We start from the raw sequence: 26,185 nt of genomic DNA on the forward strand, positions 1-26,185 counted from the left end.
GTTGCTCACAAAGTTGTCCAGCCAAGCACCAAGCACTAGGCCAAGTCAACCAAGCACCAAGCACCAGGCCAAGTCAACCAAGCACCAAGCACCAGGCCAAGTCAACCAAGCACCAAGCACCAGGCCAAGTCAACCAAGCACCAAGCACCAGGCCAAGTCAACCAAGCACCAAGCACCAGGCCAAGTCAACCAAGCACCAAGCACCAGGCCAAGTCAACCAAGCACCAAGCACCAGGCCAAGTCAACCAAGCACCAAGCATCAGGTCAGGTCAACCAAGTACCAAGCACCAGGTCAGGTCAACCAAGCACCAAGCACTAGGCTAGGTCAGCCAAACACTAGGCCAGGTCAACCAAGCACTAGGCCAGGTCAACCAAGCACTAGGCCAGGTTAGACCAGTCTGCCAAGCACCAAGCACGAGCACAGGTCAGACAAGCACCAAGCATCAGCCCAAGTCAGCCAAGCACCAAGCACCAGGCCAGGTCAGCCAGGCTGCTCAAGCAGGCAACTGAGCGTGCACCAGGTCCGCCAAGCTGCTCAAGTAGACAGTTGAGTGTGGAACTAGGTCAGCCTAGCGTCTGGCCCACCAGAAAAATTGTTGCTTGGCCTAGAAGAATGGTTATGTCATGAATGATGTCACAAGCCAAGCAACCAGCAAAAGTTAGCTTTTGAGCCAAGTTTATGACCTCATGCATGACACAAGCAAGTAGGAGGTGTCACCATGCATGTAGCCTAGTCCACAATAGGTTGTCCAAGCTACCTGGCCAAGATGGGACAAGCTGCTGATCCAAAGATACAAAGTATGAGTACATATCTATTAGGCAATTCCTTGTGGTTCGACATAACCCTATACTATAATACAATTAAATCTTGAAAGAGATGCAAATGTAAAATAGTAAAGTGTTAACTTATAAATTTTATTTGTTGACAAAGAAAGAAACCTTGAATCAAAGTGCAATTTAATTCCTAAGTTGTATCTTTGTGAAAAGGAAAAATACACAGTTATAATGAGTGATGTAACTACTAACTTTTACTTTTGGTCATTTACATTTCCACAACTAACATTTATTTTCTGTCATTTTATTTCTGCAACTAACTATTTATTGTTTTATTTATTTTTTATACCAACCCTTCGAAAGAAGTGGTACGGTTAACTTCTAACTTTATTCTTTTCTCATTTTATTATTCTTTGATACCAACCTTTCATAAGAAATGGTATGGTTAATTTAATAAAATGAGACCGATCTTTATGGTATAGCTAAAAGGAACCTGAAAATGGAGTAAATAAATAAAGTCAATAACTAATTAAATATCATTCATTATCACTTGTATTAATTTTCTAAATTCATATCATTATGTCAGCATTGGAATTTATTCCAACAAAGCCGAGATGGTATGAAATTGTTAAAAATTCAATAAAGCCAAGTTTTTTATTTAAAGGAACATTCTTGAAACCATTATATCGGCATTTGAATTTATTCCAACAAAGCCGAGATGGCGAACAAAGAATCGACTTGTCACTAAAAAAATTAATCAGAAACTTGTTGCCTCAATAAAGCAAGCATCGAAAAACTCTTTTAACATATTCTGATATGACATTTGTTTTTATGTGCTTCTTGTCCTTCTTTCTTTTGAAAGTATGTTGCTTTTGTAAGCCTGGTTAGTCATCTTGAATATGATATGATTTTCTAAATTTAGAGCATGTCGAGTCTTGCCCCGATATTGATGCTTCACTTTTTGTTGTGGACTTTTTTATTTCTTCTGTGCCAAGTATCATTTCTAGAGTATCTCATATTTCTTTAAAATATTTGCAACTTAACACTCTAAAAAATGCTTTTAGTCTTAGAGCCGATGTAAGAATGTTTTTGGCTTTATGGTTGTATTGGACTTTATTTTTCTCTTCATTGGTCCATAGACATTTTGATTTTTGTTGTTTAACCCCATTAACAATCATGCCTAGTATGAATGGACCTTCTTCTATTGAGTCCCATATATCTAAGTCTAGAGATTCTACGAAGATTCTCATTCTGATTTTTCAGAATGAATAATGTTTTCCAATAAAAATTGGAGGTCTATTAGTATCGGAACCTTCTCCTAAAAAAGATTTAGAGGTCATCTAAAAGTTTCAGATTTTTAGAAGTAACTTACTCAAACTAAACTCTGATACTAATTCTAAGTATAAGATGGAAATTATTACCTAAAACTAAAACAACTAACAATTATTGCCTAAAACATAAAGGTTCAAACTAACTAACTCACTAATTTTGAATCACTTCAGACCATTAGATATTAATGTCAAACAGAGCATATAAACTTGAAAATAACTACTTTTTGAATATAGTGGTTAACTTTGGCGCCATTAAGAATATCCTTGTGTTATGCACATGCCATATCAAACTTCGTGCAGCTCTCATGTAGTTTTAGTGCTTCTGCAACACTCGTGCCATTCCTACAAAAATTGTGCAATTCCAAACCTTCTGCAACATTCGTGCAATTTCAAACCTTGTGAAATGCACATGTCTTCTGAATGCAATGGATTCCTCTCTAATATTGGACTCTCCAAGAAATGTGAGAGAGAAAAGTTGTTTAAAATTTAATTTTAAAATATAAATATTTGGACCATTGAAATTTTATTTTTGTCATGCGTCATAATCTTATATATGCGCTAGCCTCTCTATTACTGGAGAGGAGTTCAGACTCATTCTAGATAGACAAACTTTTATTATAGTTCATACATATACTTGTTGTACAAATTTTTACAGAGATATGGATAATATCAATAGACATGTTGAATTATATGTTAAAGATTAGTCTTTATCTTTGTCGAGACGATTCTTAGGGCAGATACTCATTATATAAATTGTGCTACACACTAAGTACATAGATTAGAAACTACTTAAGGTTAATTTAATTTTTAATGTGAAGTATTTATTAAAACTTCCGGTTAATGCAAAGTATACATTATGTGATCTAAAAAATACCTACTCTATACGGGGAGATAAATTAAAAAGATCAGAATCTAAGTAATGATAGAAATGTTAAAAGAGATTAAAATACCAAATCAATACTTCTCAGAAAATCAAAAGCATTCTTGAACTTTAAAAGGAACTAGACAAATCTAAATGACTATATGTGTGCTCTAATCAATTTAATGCTCTGATTGTCTACAAATACAAATTTCTTTGGTTAATTATTTCAACTTATTTTCTTTGGGGGGAAAATCAAAACTCATGAACTGATTAGATAAAGTTATGATAATGTTCTTAACTGTAAGATTGTTTCTGCAATCAACTCTAGGGCGATTAGGGAAAAATATAAATATTTTTTCTAGACCGTAATAAATGTGTGGACATCTTTTGTCCCACAAAAGTGTATTACTTTATTTGCCAATTTGATAGAAAAATATTTAATTATCAAAGTCTTATTCAGTCAATCATAAGTCGGTGACATATAGAATAACATATTTTATGGGATAACATATATATTTACATGATAGACACACAAAGATAGGACAACGTTTGCTTATCTAACCATATGCATATATTTAAAAAATCCAATTGCTCTGTTTCTACACTTTTAAATAATTTAAAAATTGAGCTACATTTTTTAGTTATTATGATACTTCCTATATCATGATATATCCCTTTGCTCTGGTACAAGTATTCATACACTTCCGATCTCTAATAGAAGCAATTGTTGTTTGTAGTTTGCAATAATTCTGAATGATATGAAATAATTTTTATTGGCTGAGTTATGATCATGTTGTTCTTTTTAAGACGTTTTGTGGTACTGTTCAAATTGTGCAAGCAGACTATCAACAACGTCAGTCCCTAAGATAAAATAGCTCAGTTCTCTGTTATACGATGTCTTACTGCATTATAAGAATCACTCTCGAATGCACTCACAATATGACTACCAATTTCAATCCTCGAATTCTCATAGTATGGTTACCTATACCAATTCTGTTCCACCAATACTGACTACCAGTGTCAGTTCTCGAAATTTTCACTTTGACTGCATGTGTCAATTCTCAAATGTCACGGAAAGAAAGGGGGGAAAGTTGCGGAAATGCGTCGGCGAAATTTTATGAGGGAGAAAGAAGAAAGTCAAGGAATGTTTGCTCGACTGGTGCAAGTTATAATGAGGAGAGGAGACATCTATTTATAATCTAAGATCTTCAACGACTCTCTCACCCGACGATCATAGTGGGTGGTAAATCCCACGATCTGATGATGGAAAACTTTACCACCCAATGATTGTATCATTATGGTCGAGATCTTCTCCTCCAACTCTTGACTCTCCAACGACTTATCATTTTACCACCCAACCGTGTTGCATGACACGGTCCAAGCCTAAAAGGCCCAAAAAAAACATTTATTTAAAAAGAATGTTTGTGTGAGTTCTCACCCACTCATAAAACTCATTATACCATTGAGGTACAATATTGAGTTGCAACTTAAGGCTTATAAAAATTTTCAACTTCTCTCCTAAGCAATATGAGACTTGAAGAATTCATTTCACATCCCCAAGAATCTCCATTAATGATTACTTTAATATACATTTAAACTGCATTAAAAACTCATCATTTTTCAAACAAATTCCAACATCAATATTATTTCATCCTTTGCCTTAAATCTGCTTTTTGAAGTACTCTAAATTTCTTGGCAGTATTCATATGAAGTAGCCAAAGATGATACAAGAAAGTGGGGTTAAACTGTGTTTCCCAACTTTTTTTATTTTAAAAAGGTTTTAGCAGATAAGAGTAATTATAATTATAAGACAATTTAAAAACTTTGACTCATCTCGATGAAACAAACTTAAAAAAAAATCAGTAAAGATATTGATTTCCCCAAAAATATATGCAAAGCTAAAAGAATTATATAAGCAATAAATTAACCAAATACACAAAGATAATGGTGTAGGAATATCAAATAGAATTTTATACTCGTTTACACACCTAGCATCTTTAGGTTCAATGTAATTATTTTCACACCTCTAAGCCCAATACTAAAATTAAAGTATTTGGGGTTTATGTTGTTATTGAATTACATCTTCAAAGCATTTTAAATCTCACTCACACAGTGAAATAATTTTGAAAAAAAAACTATTTGATGCTTAAGAGTGAGTAAATGATATCTTTTACAGAGTTTTGAATGAAGATGGATTTTAGAGAATGTATGGTAGAAAGTAATAAATGGCGTTTCTCATCATCCTTCATGGTTAAGGCTAATTATAGATCTTCAGTAATTGTAATCATGGCAAAAGTCGTTAGAACTCAGCTTCTTCAACACAAAATCAACATTTGGTATCATTTCATGGCCACAAAATTAGCATTCAATTATATATTATATCTAGATCGTATGTGAAAACATTTTTCTCCATACTTATACATAAAAATAACAGGATAAATTTCATTCCAAGCTTGGTTGAACCATGAATACCTAATAATAATCTAAATCATTAAACTTTGATTTTTATGATTTTCATAAATTAAATAGAATGACCCTATTACAACATTAGACATTGGGATATAGTCAAATATCTCATTTGAGATATAGAGTTTCATTTAAGCACGTCAAAAATCTCATTAGCATAGATTGATCAAATTTGACTAAAATTGGCCTAGAGGAGCCTGGTTCATATCGGACCAAATCTCGGCCTACAAAACTTGAGGTATAGAGGCCAACATAAAGAGATCATGGCACAATTAATTTCTATATCAACTTGAAGTTATAGTAATTCTAATCATTCCTGAAGTCAATTGAATATAGTTTGAGGCCCCAACAAGGTATTTGACCTTCCGTTACCAATGGGCTCTCATACAAGCTCCATCAACCCGTTGATTGAACATCATTTATTAAATAAAAGAGTCGAGTCAAATGTTTTAATAGAAGTTGATGCCAACGTGATCTTTAAAAGAGTCCACTCAAATTTAATTATTCAAAGATCACGTTAACATCAACTTAGTTTTCTAAGAGAAAATGATTATATTAATAATAATAATATTATTATTATTATGTGCTTCTGTGCCATAATATCATAATATTAATTGTAACCTTTATGCCATAGCCGATATAGCTTAAATTGTTTTCCACTTCCAAGGTTTTTAGAGGGTTCCAGCTCATAAGCTAATGCAATTATGTACTCAAGCTATTGAGTGTATATCTTATTATACTAACCAAATCTTAATCCTACTGGAAAGTGTATCTATCAATGATTTTGCTCAAAGTGTAACTGTTGCACCACTATGATAAAACAAGATCGACCGTACGACATAGTATCATAAGTGTAAAAAGGATGTAAAGGATTAAAAAATATCACATTTATAGCATATCAAAATTTTTAGCTGTCATGATACCGGAAAAAAAGAATAATAGATTATTTAGTCAGGATTACAACAATAAGAAGGCATAAGAGCTTCTAAACCTCAAACTGAATGTTTAAGTTGTCATTGCCATCTTCTACAAAAGATATTTTACAGAAACACCTAACTACATGAATCTGAGCCCTGGTGGTACAAATTTTGACATACAAAAAATCTGCAGCCTAGTGCTACAAACTTGACATACAAAAACAATGTGGTTGAATGAAGCATAATCCATCTACTCATTCTTGAATCCTGAAAGATAAGATTGTGCCTGCGAGAAACACTTTTCTTTCTGCCTTTTGTACTCGTTGTATCGAAGGAAAAAGTAACTAAGATAATCAAAATCGATAGCGGACATCTTTGCCTGCTTAGCATGAAAAGAAATATTAGCAGTCGTAAATGTCATTTCCTTAAGTATAACAAGCATAAAAGGCAGAAATAAATTATTACCTGAATTAGCCCCCACAAAGCCCAGAAAAGGTGCGAGGCCAGTACATATGTGTTAGTCTCAACATAGAAAGTTTCTAGATCTTTCTCAGAAACCTGTTTCATAAATAAGTAAATGATGATACTAGAGTGGCAAATAAGGAGATGAACCATCCAAGCTAATGCGAAATCAAGATGAAGTGGAATTTGAAGAAACTACTATAAGAGAAAGACAATCTTAAACCATAACAGCCAACCTATAATATAGATGATGCACTAAAAAGTACAGCAAGCATATAGGCAAGCCAGCAATAGCATGCATTAACCCAACATGAAGCACCAAAAGGCTGGAACCTAGAGTGACCAAATAAACGATGCTGCGAAACCTCACTATATTTTGGGGTAACAAACAATCACAGCCACTAGCCAAAACAACGTGATTGGTTAAGTAGCGATTTGACAATCTCCGTTCACAATGCATTGGATAGATTAATCACCTACAACTACAAGTGAAGTGAGTGAACTTTGCAGTGAGTGTGAGGGATAGAGAAGAGGTCTTTTGATTTTGGTCCCTATAAAAATATTTTTTGGTTCAAGTCTTTATAAACTCATTTATTTTGAATTCAGTCTTTGCCATTAGTTGGTTTGTGTTTTGTTTTGTATTTGGTCCATGTAATTTGTTGACATTCTGGTTTTGATCCCTCAATATATTTGACTTTTTACAAGGACCAAAATCAAAAGACTACTACTTTACATGGACTAAAAACATATTTAAGACAAAATAATAATAAATAAAAAAGAGCATTAGTGTCTGTAACAATCAGGCAACTTAAAAGACCATTACAGCAAGCCCCATTAAGATCTATTACTATACGAATAAAAAATTTAATCACAATACCCTTAGAAATGACAAGCATTCCATACCTCGGCCTTAATAAAAAAAAATCTTTTATCAAAGAATAGAAGAAAAAACTGCCTATGTTGTTTGATGTTATACATTGTCTGTCCTAACTCCTAAGTCCGGATAAAAGGTGAGAGTCGTGTTATTTAATTGCCGCTTTGTTCCTAAACAGTACAGACTAAATTTTAAATGTCAATGACATGCCTTACTAAGGCATTCATGGCCATAATAGATTGACTATCTGAACCACATTTTAGATATCATCGACAATCATGAACAGTAAAGTAAAATAGAATTTTAAATATTTAATACCAGTCCTTGTGATTAGTACCTCATGTGGTCTATCAGGTTGTATGTAATGCCTGAAGAAATGGAATTGTTCATTCATATTCGGGTACCTGCAATAAAAATCTGCTTAAGAACTAACAAACATATCATGACTAAGCAAAGGATGAGAATTAAGCATAAAGAACTTACAAGTTGTAGTCACATTCAAAGCCAGCATATTCTGCGAAGTGGTTTGCTATATCAAAGCCTCTGTAGTTGTATGATGCATATTCATAATCAATGAAATAAATTTTATCTGCAGATTTTTCAGAAGAAATTAAGGTGATTTGAAGATGAGAAACTTATAAGAATTAATAAGTTGGCCATCTAAGCATTCTCTCTTTACATGCATTACACTAATTTTGATGCCAAATGCCAATTCCAGATGCAATTCTGTCTTTTGACAAGCAATGCAACACCATTACAAAACTAGCTGCCCAATCAGTAACAAGAAAATTACAGCAACTATTGGTTGGTGAGTGTGTATATATAAAATGTTACTAACAAAAAGTAGCTACCAAATATTGCTTTGACATATATAATCACAGGGTAGAAGCACAAGTATGCTTGTAGTCAAGATATGTGAATACCTTCATCATCATTAATCATGATGTTTGCAGAAAGCAAGTCATTGTGAGAAAATATTACGGGGGAATTTAGACGGTCACTCAATCCCTGTGGCAAAATAGAAGATAATCTGTTTAAAGAAAAAAATTGTTGACAAACATAACACACGTCATTCACTAGTACTAATTCAGCCTTTTAAAAAATTGTCATTAATAATCATAAGCTAGCTTCATGAACAAAATCTAAGGGGATTGCTTATTTTTTCCTTTTTTTTTGTACATTAATTCTATTATATTTTTATTGGGCTTGAATTGATTAGTATAATCCAGTAGGTGCACTGACCTGTTACTCTCCTATGGTTTTTCTTGGCCTCCCTCTTCCTCTAGGAAATGAACTGACCTTTACTTGATCTATCTCCTTACTGTGCTTCTACTGGTCTACTCCACACATATCAAAACCACCTAAGGCGCGATTCTATAATCTTTTCTCCAATAAGAACTACTCAAACTTTCTCCTTAATGTATTCATTTTTAACCTTATCTTGTCTAGTGTATCCACCCATCCAATGCAGTATTCTCATCTTTGTTAGATGTAGTTTATTCTCTGGTTGACATTTTACCATCAAACGTTCAGTCTCGTATAACATTGCATATCTTATAGTCGTGCGATTAAACTTCCTCTTAAGCTTGAGTAGTACCTTTTATCACATGAGACTTGAAGCATTCCGTATTTTCATCCAACCTGCATGAATCCTATGGTTTACATCTCTATCAATCTCTCTATTATCTTGTATGATTGATCCAAGATATCTAAATCTAGTGACTTGTGATATGGTATGATACTCAATAGTTACCTCTACAGTAGGGTTTGTTCATCTCTTGTTAAACTTACACTTCATATATTCCATCTCACTTCGACTTATATGAAAGTCATGTGCAAGATTGTCTCCATATTTCTAGCTTCCACGTAATTCCTCTCTCGAGTCTCCCACTAAGACAATATTATCTACAAAAAACATACATTGTAGCATTGGAGATATTTTCAATAAACATATCCAAGACCAATGTAAACAAGTAAAGGCCCAATTTGACCCTTAGTGTTGCCCTATGGTAATATGAAAATCTTCTAAGACTCCATCGTGTTCTCACAATGGTCCAGCAGTAAATATAAGTCTATAACATCATTATTTAGTTATGGACTTCCAAAGATGATAGTAATTGACGTTCATATTGGCTCCCACTGTCCTACATTGCAATGAATCAATACATAGATCACAGCTCAACAAACATATAGAACGACCTAGTACCTTGAGCTCAACAATTTCATCATGGACTTCCCTGAACGAAATTGTCTCATAAGTCTTATGCATTTTACTCTCTTCAAATTCAAGAACAGATGCTGCAAAAGAAAACAAAAGAAATGGGAACTCAAATACGAATAATAGCAACACTTTAAGCATATACACAACCCTTCAAAAAACCAGATTGTGCATAAGGTTACTACATGATTGTTTTAATATTTTGAAAGAGTGCTTTTCAAGTAGGATAAGGAGATAGAATGGGAAAATGTACCAATCTTTTATGTAACAAAATGTGAACGCAAAATATATGTATATTTAATTCTACAAGGCCAAATCTCCTAGAGAACCTACAAACTCAGCCAGTTTACAAGGCATAATTGATCATTCTGGTACCACAAGCTATTTCTTTTAAACTTAAAAATCGGCAAGAGTATTAAAACTGAGAAGCTGAAGGTGACCTCAAAACTTTGGCCAAAAACAAGAGTCATGGTCAAAATCCTCAAAAACTCAATCAACAAAACCGAATTCACTTCAAAAGAAAATTACAAATGTAATTGCAGCAAAAAGGAAAGAGAAGTGAACAAACAGCAGAGACCACAATAGTTACATGGAAGAAAATATAAAGGACCTTTCTCAAAGAATTTCCAGATATCATTCCATAATTGAGGTTCCTTAGAACCTGGAATGTCCACATGATGAAATCTCCGCAGCTCCTTGGCTACTTTAGCAGCCAGTTTTGGATCACGAATATCTGCAATGAAATAAAAGCATTCATGATGCCTATAAGCAGGTTTCACTTCTACAGGTTTTCAAAGCCACATGTGGTTAAATTAAATCAAAATGCAGATTATGAGCTCTAGACAATGATACTTAACTAGTACATTTCAAAGACAGACATATTGGATATATAGCATGTTGAATTATTAAAAAAATATGGGCATAATAACAAAATATCATAATAATTTAGTAATGATGTGAACTTCAGCTTAGAGCCTTCTAACGGTTAAGAATTAGCAGTATATCAATTGAGTCCAAGGTTGGTGAAGGCAAGTTCAAAATTGCCAAATTTATTTATGGTTGACTATAGGATCATCAGGTAAAGCCTAGTAATCCAAATCAGATGTGAGTTGAAGTAACTAAAGGTAAAACCTACTTAAGTTCAGTTTCCAGTAAGGAACTTAATACAATACTTGTCCCCAATATGACTCCCATACAAATGCTATATTCTTTAAAAGAAAACTATAATGTTACGGAAATGGGTAGTGAATTTATTACTACCTAGATATATTCACTGCTTAGAGATGCATAAGTTTCTTAACCAATATTATTAAGAAAATCCAAAAGCAGGCAAATTAACAATCCATTTAGCATTTATCAACCTGACATTGTCACTCCTGTTCTAAACATGGTTTTCTTCTCATTCATACCTGATGGAATTAGAGTATGCGCATTAATAAAAGATTGCACCATGCCATTTCCAAAAATTCCGAGCCACTTAGCACCAAATCCTGCAGCTGAGAGGTATTTTACAGCCTAAACACCAAATTTGATAAGCAATTACAAGGTGGAAGCTTCAAGTAAACTATGGAGTGCATTCAAGAAAAAACAAATCTAACTCCTAGTGTTTGGAAGATAGTTATGATAATAAACAAAAATGCACCATTTTAAAAGAATTCATATCTTTCTCTGGTCACAAGATCTGTGCACAATTCTACAGAGGAACATAAGTGAAAAGTGTGTACAAATGCAAATATGTTCTATTTTTCGTCTTCTTGTTTCTGTGTGTGTGAGCATGCATGTAGAGTTGTTTGCCTTGTGACCCGGAGGTCATGGAATGAAATCCTGAAAAAAGACTCTTCGAGAGGGTAAGGTTGCCTACATAAACTCCAACAAGGAATTTATGTTATAATGTTACTGGAAGATGAGGTTTGCCTATCCGTTCTTAATATTTAGTTTTTGAGTTTGACCTTCTCTCAAGCATACGGCAGAGACATTTTCATTTCTAATTCCCACAAACACAAAATTCTGGACTATATGTAACACCCAGAAGTCACATAACTTCATAAAAACTTTATATTCCTTCCTATTGCAGCTTTTAAATTTAAAAGAGAGGGGTAATATAGAAATATCCAATAATGAAGCTTAATACAGCTCAATATGAAATATCCAAGTTCAACTTGCAATGGTCAGTTGATGAAGAAAACAGCATAATTACCATCTGGACTTTTTTATAGGCAAATTTTTTTTGACGGGAGAGGGAAATTGTGCAGCTGTCGGGGTTTGAACCCGGGTGCTCACACTTTACGTCCCACAACTATAAGCAACTGCAACAAGCACAGATGAACCACAATATTTGACACAGATATCATTCAGAAGCATTAAGTGACTAAGGTTGATGGGAATGTATCAACCAGTGCAGCCTCTAACCTGCAATTCTCGATGACGATCAATAATGTACTCAGTGTTCGGTCCATACAATCTGATGGCTATAGTATCATCAATACAATTTTCTTCTTTAACTGAAACCTTGAGAACTGACAAACAGACAAACTTATCATTAGGTTCTACATCAACAACTAAAGGGTAAAAATGAACCAAAAGTGATCAAGCATCCATACAATAATCAAGCTCATCATTACATGGTCTTTATCAAGTAAGCCATTTATCAAATGAAGCCATTCAGCTAATGAAAATCAATCATATGAGTAACAAAACACTACTCACGCAAATTCGTGATGCCTCCTGAAATTTTCTCAACATGAAAGAAAGAATCATCCAAATTTGACCAAGCCTTGAATATATCCTTGCACAGCTTACTGCATGGAATCACAATAGAAATCGTATGAAAACGACATAATTTAATGAAAGCAACATTTAATTGCAAAACAATCAAACAATTCAATACCTAAAGATAGTTTATATCACTCACAGCCCTAAATCTACACGAACTGAATCGTTCCCAAAAATCTGGAATCATCTAATCTGAATTTCACCCAACCAATATACCTTTCGTCAAAATACCTCCACTTTCCCACAAACCCGTGATTCAAATTGCAGATGCGGTCGCAATATAATAGTTACTGTAACTGCCGCAACTGCATCACACCGTAGTTGCGGTATGACACTGAATCATAATGTCACAATGATGCTGTTGCATCAGATCACATTAGGATCACTTTTGGGTTGCATTAGACTGCATCGAAATTAAAAATATTTTTCTAGTTACAAAATAATTCACACCACAACAATCACAATCTATATTGCAATGACAACAATTACAGTAACCACAACCGTCAAAGCAACTTAAACTGCCACAAACCAAAAACCAAAAACCAAAATGAATTGAATCGTTCCTGAAAACCTGGAATCGTCAAATCCAAGTTCGACTCAGCCAAAATCCACATCATTACCATTTTCTCCGCAAGAAAAAGTCAACACACCAAAAACGACATAATCAAATCATAAAAAACAAGTAAAACGACAAAAACCAAAGCATGTGAGAAGCTTGCGCGAAATCGGTAAAGGAAAGGGTAAAAATGGAATAAAAAAACTAACATGATGAGAGGTTTCATAAGAGGAAAGGAAAGTGAAGGATCAATAGTAAGATGTGACGCAAAAATCTGTGATGGATAGTCTTTACGAGCTTGTTCTGCTACTTCAATGGGATTCCAGATCTTAACCTCTGCAACCATTTTATACGATTAAATGAAGAAGAGAAAAGTGGTTACAAAAGGAAGATATTTAATATTATTATTATTTGAGTTTGAAGAAAATGAGGTAGAGAGGTATATATAGGAGTGATGGTGGGGTGGCTATGGTGTCATTTATTTTCGGTTACCGACTTCGAAATAGAGTGGTATCCATCAGCTTTCTACTGGTTGGTTGCAAAATGGAAAAATTAAATGAAATTAAATAAATTATTCTTCATCTTTTTCCACATGCATCTTATTTCTTTTATAAGTAAGATGAGTGTAATCTTTTAAATAAAAAATATATAATAATTGTAATTTTAAGAAATATTGGTGTAATTTACTTTTAACTAAATATACATTACTTAGTATAAAATGATCATTTACAAATTAGATATACAGTTTGATGAGAAATCAATCTTCACTTTGGTATATTTAAGCATCATTTCCTTTATAATTATTTTTGCATTTTGGACAAACCAAAATGATTTACAATTTACAATGTTTTTACTTCCATCTATTTTGTGTGTCAATCATCATTTAGGGAAGGTCCGTGAGATAAGTTTTGACACATATTACGTTGTTAAGTATGATAATGATCATTTTTTATAACTTAATTGAGAAACTCATTAAACTTTTGTTGGACCAAACAACAAATTTTCTCTATCTTTCTTACTTCCTTAAACATTTTTCAAAATCTATTAATCTTACCAAATAATAAATATTTGAATAAGAAGATAAGTTTGAATATTGTATTATTTTTTATTAATATAAAAATTTCAACATATTTACAATATTAACAATTTTTATATAGAATACAAGTCTTTAGTCATCTCCAATAAGTCATAAAATAATGATAATAAAATGACGGGTCATGTACTATTATTTCGCTTAAATCATTTATTGGTTCTAGCCTTATATCAATATTATATCAATATCAATAACTAATTTAACTGTAGGAATAAAATAAAGTATATTGACATTAAGTTTGAGTTTTTGAATACTTATGCAAGTGTCATTTATTTTAAAAACAAATGTATCTCTAATAATATTGGTCATAGAGAATAAATGATATAATTTTGTTTAATCTTACAAACATATCCACAAAATGTGGTATACAATGGATCTAAGTCCAAATAAGGGTGATTTTTGAATATGCAAAAAAAAATGATGTTGATTTATATAATTATACTAAAACTCAATGGATAAAATGAGGGTGATTTATATAATTACAATAGTATAGTTTGTTTTATATACTTGTGATTTTGGTTTATTTCTCTCTCCTCTATGTGATCTAGGTGATGAATCCTTACTCTAATTATATGCACTAGTACACCATTAAATGTGTTATAGTAGATCAACTTGATAGTTCTCACTTTCCTGGAAAGTGTTTTCTCAATTTTTATGTCTTAATGAATCTGAGTTTTTTGTATTATTAAAGATATTTTCTCACCTTTTTGGTGAATAATTAATTCATTTTGGAGTTTATGGTTACCCTCCCAACAAGTGTCGCTTCTAAAAATCGAACCATCAACTTTGGGAATGCAGTGGGATCTTATACCATTAAACTACCACCTTTTTAGTTAGGAATATGAGTTTTAAAAGTGGGTTTAGGAATAGAAAAAAAAATATTCTCATGAGATTTCAAAGAAAGTGAAACCAACGTGCTTTCTTTCATTTAATTTTTATTCTTGCAAGCACCATTACGACTTAATTGTAAAATTGATGAATTGGATCATAACTAGTATAATGTTTCTATTTGATTGTCTTTGCATCCAAACTAATAAAAACGATTGAAAACAAACTTAAAAATTGTTGAAAGCTGATTGGTTTTGGTATTTCACTAAAACCATGAAATTGGGTAGATTTATCTAAGTTGAGTCGTTCATTGTGTTTTTTATTAAAAATAAATTTGCAAAATTCTTTTTGCTTTTAAAAAAATAAAAAAAAAATAGAAATGAAAAGAAACAAAAAGAATAAAAAATTTCTATGGTCTAAGTGACATAACGAAAAATAGAAAAGAGCCTTAATTGTTATTATCATCGAGTCTCCACCTTTGAATTGTTGTCATTCAGCTACATTCGTTTGAATCGATCACCACCACATTGTGAACTTATGTTCTTTATTTATGTCCAAGTTAACTTATTTAACAGTTTTGAGTTAATTAGTGAACCAATATATGAATCAATAAATTAATATATCAATGATTGATACGATATTTATAACATTGATTACACCGGTCAGTTAATGTCGTAATTCTAGCTTTCAAGACTTCATAACAATATTGATTTAATTAAAAAGCACGATAAATATTTTAGGTCGAATTATACATTGTCTTTTAGACTTACAATATTACACCACACCAGAGCTAATAATCCAATCTACCAATGTAGTCAACATCAGTAACATGTGACAAAAGGTATGGATTAATCTAGGAATGGCAACGGGGCAGATCGGGGTCGGGTTTATGCTTACCCAACCCCGAACCCGAAATCCAAAACCTGAATCAGAACCCGAACCCAAACTCTGTGGGGTTGAAATTAACAATACCATCCCCGAACCTGTCGGGTTTCGGGTAACCCGAACCCGACCGGTAACCCGAAAATAAATAAATATCTGCAAACTGTAGCCGCAACTTGAAATCTACAACTAACCAATTTCAAACTTTGAGTATAGCTTTCTGCATGTCTCATTTTTTAAAATCCAATATTGGTCTATTACTACTTTATTGAAACTAGTCTTGCTCTCTGTTAAACCTTTGGTGAACTTGTAAAATTATTATGTAAATATTATTCACATAGAAAACCAGGTCATATTTACAATATGTAACGCTCATCCATATTCACCTTCACTTTTGGCTTCTTCCCTCTCTTCCTCTTCCTCACTCTATTCTCTCTCTCAGATCTTTAACTCTATTCTCTCTCTTAGATCTCTAATTGGAACAACAGCATTTGTGTGTACACAAGGTTGGAGAAGTTTGATTTAATCGGTGACGGGTTCGGGGTAGGGTATCACATATACCAAACCCGAACCCAAACCCGAAAATTAACATCGAGTAAAACCCGAACCTGAACCCGAACCCAATCATAACGGGTTTACCCCATTAAATTTGGGTCGGGTTTGGACGGGTACCCACGGGTTCAGTTTTCATTGCCATCCCTAGATTAATCACTATAGTCTACTTTGATGGTCCGTTGATGGTCCCACGTGGCAAAAGAAAATGACCTATTGATTATGCCCAAAAACATATCATCATATGTAATCAAAGTTACAATCGGTCATAATAACATATATCAAGATATGACTGAGTAATAACAATAAAATTGTTGAAAAAAAGGAACAATTAAATATTAAAATATAATAGGGAGGACAAAAAACAACATAAGAAATTTGATAACGAAGTTCGGCCAATTGTATTTATATCTCTGTGAGCATTGAGAGAATACCACTATGTATTAGAGAATAATGATTTGTATTTGTGACTATTATTCTAATTCTTATTAGGTTTACATAACACATAAATATATAGCTCTCCACCTCAACTCATTGTATCAACCCAAACTCATAACTTGAATTGTTGCTTTATTGAGAAAATGTCCGGTCCACTAGAATATAAGTCATTGCACAACAATTTTCACCTTGGCGAATATCATTAGTATCCATATTTTGCTGTTGGGCACTCCATATTCTAGTATAAGTGAATGTTTAACAAGCTTAGGCAATGCCTAAACTTGTCTACAATAACTGACTTGGTTAACATATCAGTTGCACACTTGTCTGGGGGTAATGCAACAAGCTCCCAAGTTTAGTTCTTGTATAAAGATTTCATATCCTCCATCATAACACCCACCCGTTATGTCTCTAGAGGTTTGATATGATGTCTATTCATGTCTCTAGTAAGTAGATACACTTGCACACCTGAACTTCCTGTCTGAGAATCATCATGTTCTTGACTTGAACTAGTGCATGATTCCTTGTCTTTCTTCATTTGATATGTTTCTTGCTCACTAGGTTCATATTTGATTCCAAAGCCTCTCCATTTTTCCAGGGCACCTTTATCAAAACTGAATGTTTCAGCATGAAATCTTCATCAAATCTGCATCTTTGCTCAACACCACTTTTCTGGAAAATGGATCTTAGAACTTCAATCCCTTCACACCTCTGGTATATCCTATGAAGATACACCTCTCGATTTGGATCGATTTTATATCATTCATCATTAGGTGCACGTACATAAGCAGGACAACCAAATATGTAAAAAAATATTCTAATTGACTAGGTTACTTGTCTATACCCCATCTTCAACTTTACCATCCAATGAAGCTTGTGGTGATATATTGATGACATAACATGTCATACTAAGTGCCTCTACCCAAAAACCTTTGGAAAGTCCAACATTCAGTCTCATACATCAGACCCTCTCTTTAAGAGTCATGTTCTTCCTTTCTGCAACACTAGTCTGCCTAGGAGTCTTCTACACTAAAAATTGTACCTAAATGCCATGTTTCTCACAAATTTCTAAAACCCTGAGGCTGGATACTCCACACTGTTGTATGACCTTAGTATTTGATTTTTCTACCAGTCTAGTTCTCTACTTTTTCCTTCCAAACTTGAACTTGGCAAAGACTTGAAATTTATGCTTCAGAAAATATACCCAGATCTTCCGAGAAAAGTCATCAACAAAAGTTACAAAATACCGAGAACCTCCTAGGGATGGTTCCTGAGTGAGTCCTACTAACCGAAAAATTGGTCAATTAAATTACCAAATTGGATTGTCACAAACAAGTATAAATAGTTATTGAAACCACAAGGACTTGCTTGATACTAGTTTTTCAACGAATAAAATTGTTATTCTAAGTTAGTTTTAAATTGGGTTTTGGTTGTTTTGTTTAAGCTAATTACTAACTCAATAATTGGATAAAAATATTGGAATAAAGATAATTGGATTGAATTTTACTATTCAATATCAATACACACTTTCTTCAACAATATAAATTCATCTAGCTATAATTATTTCACAACAAAGGGACTTCAATGATACTAACACTTTATATCTTAGTTAATTTATTAGCTCATGAAATAAAGCTCTATGTGTAGCAACTCCACTCGTAAGATGAATAACTATGATTCAAGGAATTTACCTCTATGTTAGGCGTAGCTCTAGTGTTGGGCAAAATTGCCCAATTTTGGTCAGCTCAGGCATTTCGTTGGCGGTTTCAGAACATTAGCTATGCCAAAATTTTCCCCTGGATTTCGCCCAACACAGGGATTACGCTCAACTTGGATTCTACATGCTGCTATTTCCACCTAGTGTAGGGATTGCGCTGGGTGTGACTTTTTAGGTCTATCACGTCAGCTGGGTGCGACTTATGTGCTGGGCCTCGGTTATTCAAGTCAAGAAACTTGAATTTTACACTGATTTCTCTAGTTTTGGCCTGCAAAAACACTCTAAAAGGTATAATCTGACACTTTGCATAATATGATATGTTTAAGATCAATTTTTCGATAATTGCACTAATCTATGAGTTAAATTTCCATAAAGGTGATAGTTCAATTACGATATTTTGGAGTTTAAAAGGTCCCTATACATCCATGCGGACATAGTCTAGAATGTTCTGAATTATGCATTGGCCAACCTTGAAACTAACTCATGTCTATTTTCCAAGCACACAATATTTTCACAAATCTAGCTTGCATTTGCTGACTCCTCTCAACAGTCTTCTCTTGCATAGTTCTGTCATGTCACATATATTGATATGACCTAATTGTATATGCCATAATTTTGTAGCATCATGGTCTGCATATATTGAAATTTCTTCTGCCACTCCACTTATAACTGTACTCCCTAACAATTTGTAATTCACAACAATGTCCCTATCAGCTCTATAGCTGAATCCTTTGGCATGCGATGTCCCTAAAGAAATTAAATTCTTATTCAAGTCTGGTATGTGTCTAACCTCACATAACGTCTTAACTATACCATCATCCATCATAATTTTGATTTCTCCAATGCCAACAATTGCATATGCTTTATTATTTCCAAGATACACGAAACCAAAATTGCCTACCCTATATGTGGTGTATCATTCTCTATTTGGCGTCATATGGTGGTTGCAACAACTAGTGTCAAGTATCCATTCATCTGCACTACGATTTGATGATATATATAGTAGATCATTTTCACTATTATAAGTAGAGTCATCTTTTAGTGCAACATTTGTAGATCTAGATGCTTCATCTTTACCCATCAGTTTGCTAGGACTTCATTCATTAGAGTAATCCTTTTTGTATTGTCTAGTTTGTTCACACTTAAAGCACTATATTCATGTTCTGTCCCTAGAATTTGGTCTTTTCCCTTTGGAAAGACTAGTGTCGGATCTTGATCTAAACTTTAGGTGGACAACAATATTTAGTTACAATTTATAACTAAAATCAATTCAGTAACGAAAAATATAAAGAATCATACATGATTGGATTAGAGGCAAAAAATTTCAGCTATTTCCTTTTCAATTTTAATCACTACGTTCTCTACAATAAGTTCATCTTCTTTCATCCTTCGTAATTTTGTTTGGTTGTTTTCATTGTTGAAAATGGTTTATGTTAGTTGAACCACAATAATTAAGATAAAACAAATAACTTGATAAAGCAAGTTATGACTAACGACATATGGTTGAGAACTTTTTAAACTTGAATGGTTAACGACACTAATATAAAATATTGACATTGATATCTGAAACTAATATTCTCTTGCTCATTAAAATCCATAGCATATAGTTGTTGGACAAAAATACATATTAACAATATTAAACGACTTATAAGAATTCTTAGGATATATTATAAATGCATACATAATCTCTTTTATCAAATGTAAAGTAATTATGAAATCAAATGTAGTCTTATTATTATAAGTAACATCAACATCTACAAGTGTAATAAGTTAAGTCCAATTATTACAAGTTGCATTATATTTATTTATAAGCTATAAAGTAAACAAATATGTGAGCTTCAATGAGTATCTCCATAAAGGGAGTATATGTAAAAAATTGTGTCAATCTATCTTCCACTATTCATTGAAAAAATATATTTTATAATTTAATAGTTTAATAATTAAGTATTTTTCTGGTCAACCACAACAAGTGGTACATGGAGTGACACACTTTGTGGGACAATAAATATGTTTCGCTAGGCAAAACAACAAAAACATATTTTAATAAATTTTATGGAAAAAACAATTCAGGGGGCAACTGTCCCTACCTGCCTATATAATCATCCTCCATTGGGTATGACCTCCTCTTCCTTGGTTCCTCCCACTCGCTTAGCTCCCTTTCACATACATATCATCACCCTAACACCCTTCCCCTAAATTTTGTCTTCTTTAATTGTGGGTTAGAAGTATAACCGTTATCTTATCCAGTTTGATTAAGTCTATCTCGTACGTCAAAGTGTTCGTAGGAATTTGGAAAATAACACAATAAAATTATTGTTGTATCCTCATCATTAACCTTCACATATAGCTTCTTCGAGCCATTGATTACTTGATTAAAAATGTTGAGATGTTGTTACAAATTAGTATCCTCCTGTATCTTCAAGTCGTAGAGTCTGTGTTTCAAGTACAACTTGTTTGTTAGAGACTTGGATATGAATTGCTTCTCTAATGTCTATCATATCTCTATTGGTATTGTCAAATTCATAACATGGTACATCACTTCATCTGATAGATAGATCCGTATGGTTCTCATAGCATTCTCTTTCTGCTCTTTCCAATCCTATTAAGTCATATAATCTAGTTTATTATCACACAATGTCTTTGATAGAGCTTGTTGAACCAACACATCCTTAACCCTCCTTTATCACAATCCAAAACTATCATTTTTATCAAATTTCTCCACCTCAAATTTGGCCCCTGGGTTAAGAGCCACTTGATCCCAATTGGTTGGAACAAGCGATCAATCGAATACTAAAAGAGAATAGGGTGAGAAAATAATATAATGAATTTGGTAATGAAGTTCAACCAATTGTGCATACATCTCCGAGTGCATTATTAGATATTACCACTATGTATTAGAGAATAATGGTTTATGTTTATGGTTATTGTTCTAATTTTCATTAGGTTTACATAACACATAAATATGTAGCCCTCTATTCCAATTCCTTTATATCAGTCAAAGTCTATAATTTGCATTGCTATTTTATGGAGAAAAGACTCAGTCCACTTGAATATGAGCTATTGCACAACAAAAATAACATCATTAATTCATGTACAAATAAGCAGGCATGTTGTACAAGAGGCTCAACTAAATATTTGGCATTGGCCAATGGAAATACGAATTTCATGATCATGTTTAACATTTTTACATTTATCAAGCATAAAACAATACCATAACATATTTCACTCATAACAATCACACATAAGTAAACAAACATACCCAAGTATGCAAATGATGTATTAATGAGTTTGTATGTTATGAACATTAGAGATCATCTTCTCTTTTAAAATTATCTTTCATGATAACTAGTATCGTGCCCCGATTTTCGGCTACACGACCTCCTAGAGTCGCTACTAGTAATGCGACCATTCAAGGGTGATATGAGGACAATAAATGTTACCACTAATTGCCTCCATCATTTAATTAATTCCCAAAGGTTATAATAATATTATTTTATAAATAAGGTAATAATTTTATATAGAAGAATATTGAATCAACTAATTTTTTTATTGAAAATCATTGTAAATTAGGAAAGGTTCTGACTTTCTAAATAATACAAAAAAGTGTTTACAAAAAAAATCATTTACTTGGTTATTACAAAGAAAACCATAAAAAGTTGGTAGATTTTTACTATATTAAAGGGACATTTATCTTCTTTATTGTTGTTATTTAACCAAAAAGAAATTATTTTTATTTACAAAATAAAACTATTATGCCTCATGTACAACAAATTAATTTTTATTGATTACATATAGTAATTATTATTACTAAAAAATTTAAATTTCCTTAGAAACAAAAAAAGAAGTAGAATTTTAATACCTGACAGGATAATAATCGTGTGCAGCACAGTGAGCACAGTAGGCACTGACGCATCGCTTTGAGACTGGCTGGAATGGCCTTGGTTAGGTAAGAGGGGATACATGGCAATCGCTGGTTGGCTAGAAGTGAAGGCGCACCACGTCTAGAATGTACCCGCACGCACTGGATTGGATGGTAGGAGAGAGGCCGTGATTTACTACGGTCACATCTGGGAGAGAAGTGCTACACCCTCTTACACGTCACTAATTGATTGGTTGGGAAAGCAGGCTCACAACGGTTAAAATACACACGGTTGCGCAAGATTTCTCACTACGAGTGGGGTCTGGATCCGGTGGAGACATGTCCACATACGGAGAGATGCATTTGTGTGCGAATCGTGATCTGACCGAATGGACCTTGAAAAAGCTGACTGGACTACCACGTGGAGCGATATGACTGGCTTGTAGAAGGGTTTCACGATGCAAATAGTAGAACTTGTTGCACTAAATCTTTTTCTCACTGAATCTTTTTCTCACTGAATTTCTTTTCTTCCCTCTCCATCTTTTCAGATTTCTCTCTCTTTTCTGTGCAATGTTTTTTAGAACCAAAAAAATCATTCCTAATTTTTAAACATCCCAATTTATACTAAATAAAAACCAAAAAAATCATTCCTAATTTTGAGGAGGTATTTATTTTGAAAAAAAGATGTTCGGCTTTTTGTGGGTCGGACAAAAATCGTTGTTCATAGCTTCTCCTATTTACTGATTGCTTATCTGATAGCAAGAAAATCGTGGTTTGAGTTATACCATGATAAGTAACTAGTAAGGAAATAAATGTTAATTTTGTCGGGACTTAGAAGAAGCCTAAGTGACTAAGTCTTAGTGCTCGACAATGTCAATCTTTCTTTTATGAGCTGAGCTCTCTTCAAGATGATCTGAGTTTACTCTTGATAAGCAGGATAAAGATGGAAGTGAACTAAAGACGCATGTCAGTATATTACCAAAATTTGGACAAACAAGGATAAATACCAAGAACGTAGGTCGGTGTACTTCCGGAACTTGGAGTGAAAATGGTGAAACCAAATATGCAGTTTAGTGTACTACCTGAGTTTTGGAGACACTAGGCTAAAGTCCAAGAACGCAGATCGGTGTACTGCCAGAACTTGGGGTGAAAAGGGTGAAACCAAAGACGTAGGTCGGTGTACTGCCGAAATTTGTAGACAATAGGTTAAAGTCCAAGAATGCAGGTTGATGTATTTCTGAAACTTGGAGTAAAAAATAGTGAAACGAAAGATGCAGGTCGGTGTATTGCCAGAATTTGGAGACACTGAGTTAAAGTCCAAGAACGTAGTTCGGTGTACTACCGAAACTTTTAGTGTAAATGGTGAAACCTAAGACGTATGTAAGTATACTGCTAGAATTTGGAACTAGGTTAAAGTCCAAGAACACAGGTCGGTGTACTGCCAGAACTTGGAAAGAAAAAGGGTGAAACCAAAGATGTAGGTCGGTGTACTGCTAGAATTTGGAGGCACTAGCTATTTGAATATGAGATGTCATGTTTTTGTTGTTTCATTTTTGTATAAACACAAATGGTTGTTATTAATGCATGTTATGAAATGCTCATGTTTGGTAATTCTATAATTTTTCAAATCAGATTGAGTTGTAATTGTATTCATCGTTATTGCTCCGTCGCATCCTCAACATTTGGTTGTACATTGTTGTTTGTGTGGAATGGTGTTGTTTGTTCACACTAGAGAACGACGATTAACTCTATCTTTCAGTGTTAAAGAGCTTTTTTTTAATATTAATCAAGTTAGCATGTTTAATATTCTTAAGATAGTACAAGTTTAATGAAAACAAGTATGCAAACAAAAGGCTTCAATTGATATGTGACTAAAGGAATATAAATGTGTTTGGCTCTTTGTGTTGTGGGTGGAGTGGAGGGAGTTGGTTATAAATAACAAAACATGTTAGATCACCACTATACAAGCATTGACCATCCAGAAAAACCGCCCCAGTAAATTGTCATAATTTTTTGTCTTCCAAAAATTTGCTCCAATATTGAATTATTGTCTTATGCTCTTAAGAGACCTTTCCCTTTCTTTTTTGTTTTGTCCTTAAGTTTTGCTTAGACCGCCCTTCCGGGTTTTGACTGTTGGGTCCCGTAGGGCTATGTAACTCATCTAGAGGGGGGTGAATAGGTGATATGGTACACGATTACCGTTGCTCGATAAACAAACAAATTACCCAAAATTACACAATATATCGATTAACTCGTTCTGAAGACAATCGAGTAATTAGACACCTTTATCGATTATTTAGTTCTTGTTCTATGAAAACAATTTTCTTTCGATATCCAAGAACAATAAATGCACAATACATAATATGCAATTTAACACAGAAAGATATGCATGTCAAGTTAAGTAAATCAAGTAATACGAAAATATAAAAAGATAAGGGATAAGAAGAATGAGACACAACTTTTATCCTGGTTCGTTTGTGGGTCTACTTGCAAATTACATCCAGGCATCCCCTTCTGATCTTGAGAGATTTTTCTATACTATGGAAATTTATGAGTTTTTACAAACACACTTCCAATACAAGATGCAAGACGCTCCTTTCTTGGAACCTATGAACTTGACAACCTTGGTTTGACCTCTTTATCTTGCCTACTAAGATCTCATATCCTTTCATGATTAGGCCCCAGCCTAGGTATCGCTCAAAACCAAGACCTCTTGCTTCTCGTGAAGACACCCACCTACACTTAGGATTTTTCCCAAACCTATTCTCTATCAGTAGTGATACCAATCACACCAAGAGAATATGTTAATTCCTTGTCTAATTTTTTTCCAAGTTAGATGTGCACCTCAATATGCAGATTTATCACTCTTATAGAATCTAAAACCCTTCTAAAAATCTCACAATTACAAAACAGAAAACGTGAGATGCTAGGTTTTTTTTAACAAAAGATTTTACAATAAAGCTCAATGGGTATCTTTGTAAAGATTCACCCTTTTATCTTTTTCAAAAGAACACTTTGAAAATCTCTCTAAAAATATGAAAGTAAAAGAGCTTAAGATTTTCAGAACTATGTATAATTTGTTTTTCGTATATGTGTTCTAACTCTATGAATCAACGTTCATGTATATTATGAAGCAATATGAAAAACTTGGGTTAATATACTATTCTATTTTCACCTGTAGTTAATCGATTATCCCTTAAACTTAATCGTTTAAGGGTTCTTGAAAATACCAGATAATAGAAACATCAACAAACCTTATGTTAGGTATCAGTGGACAGAACACACGTAGAAGGGGGGTTGAATAGGTGTAGCGGTTATCAATTACCGCTTTTCGCACCAAAGCCCTATTCTGGAAAAAACACCAATTAATATATTAACTGCAAGCCTTAATCGATTAACACATTCAAAACAGCAAGATGCAGAATGGCTTCTTGCACAACAAGTCACCGACGTTCAAGAATAGATAAAGCATATATTTTTATGCAGAATTAAACTAGATACAACAACCTAACATTATCCAAAATATCAGCCAATATCATGCAATAATAAGACTTGGAATGTAAAGAGATTAGGGGATAGAAAAA

At 33.4% G+C, this 26,185-nt stretch overlaps 1 protein-coding gene across 2 annotated transcripts; it reads right to left on the minus strand.

The window, feature by feature from the left end:
• LOC109327339 (probable ethanolamine kinase) lies at window positions 6,304–13,677 on the minus strand. 2 transcript variants are annotated; one of them, XM_019560446.1, is made up of 11 exons: window positions 13,442–13,677; window positions 12,611–12,702; window positions 12,314–12,420; window positions 11,314–11,419; window positions 10,515–10,637; window positions 9,893–9,984; window positions 8,615–8,694; window positions 8,170–8,277; window positions 8,024–8,090; window positions 6,816–6,908; window positions 6,304–6,729 (listed from the first exon to the last, which is right to left on the minus strand). In XM_019560446.1, exons 1-11 carry the CDS (start codon window positions 13,576–13,578, stop codon window positions 6,601–6,603), a joined length of 1,134 nt encoding a protein of 377 aa, XP_019415991.1. In that variant the 5' UTR covers window positions 13,579–13,677; the 3' UTR covers window positions 6,304–6,600. The 2 variants fall into 2 exon arrangements, with proteins under 2 accessions (XP_019415991.1, XP_019415990.1); XM_019560445.1 differs by having other exon boundaries at window positions 8,170–8,275; window positions 8,610–8,694.

Source organism: Lupinus angustifolius, chromosome LG15, assembly GCF_001865875.1.
Source record: "Lupinus angustifolius cultivar Tanjil chromosome LG15, LupAngTanjil_v1.0, whole genome shotgun sequence".
Classification (NCBI taxonomy): Eukaryota; Viridiplantae; Streptophyta; class Magnoliopsida; order Fabales; family Fabaceae; genus Lupinus; species Lupinus angustifolius.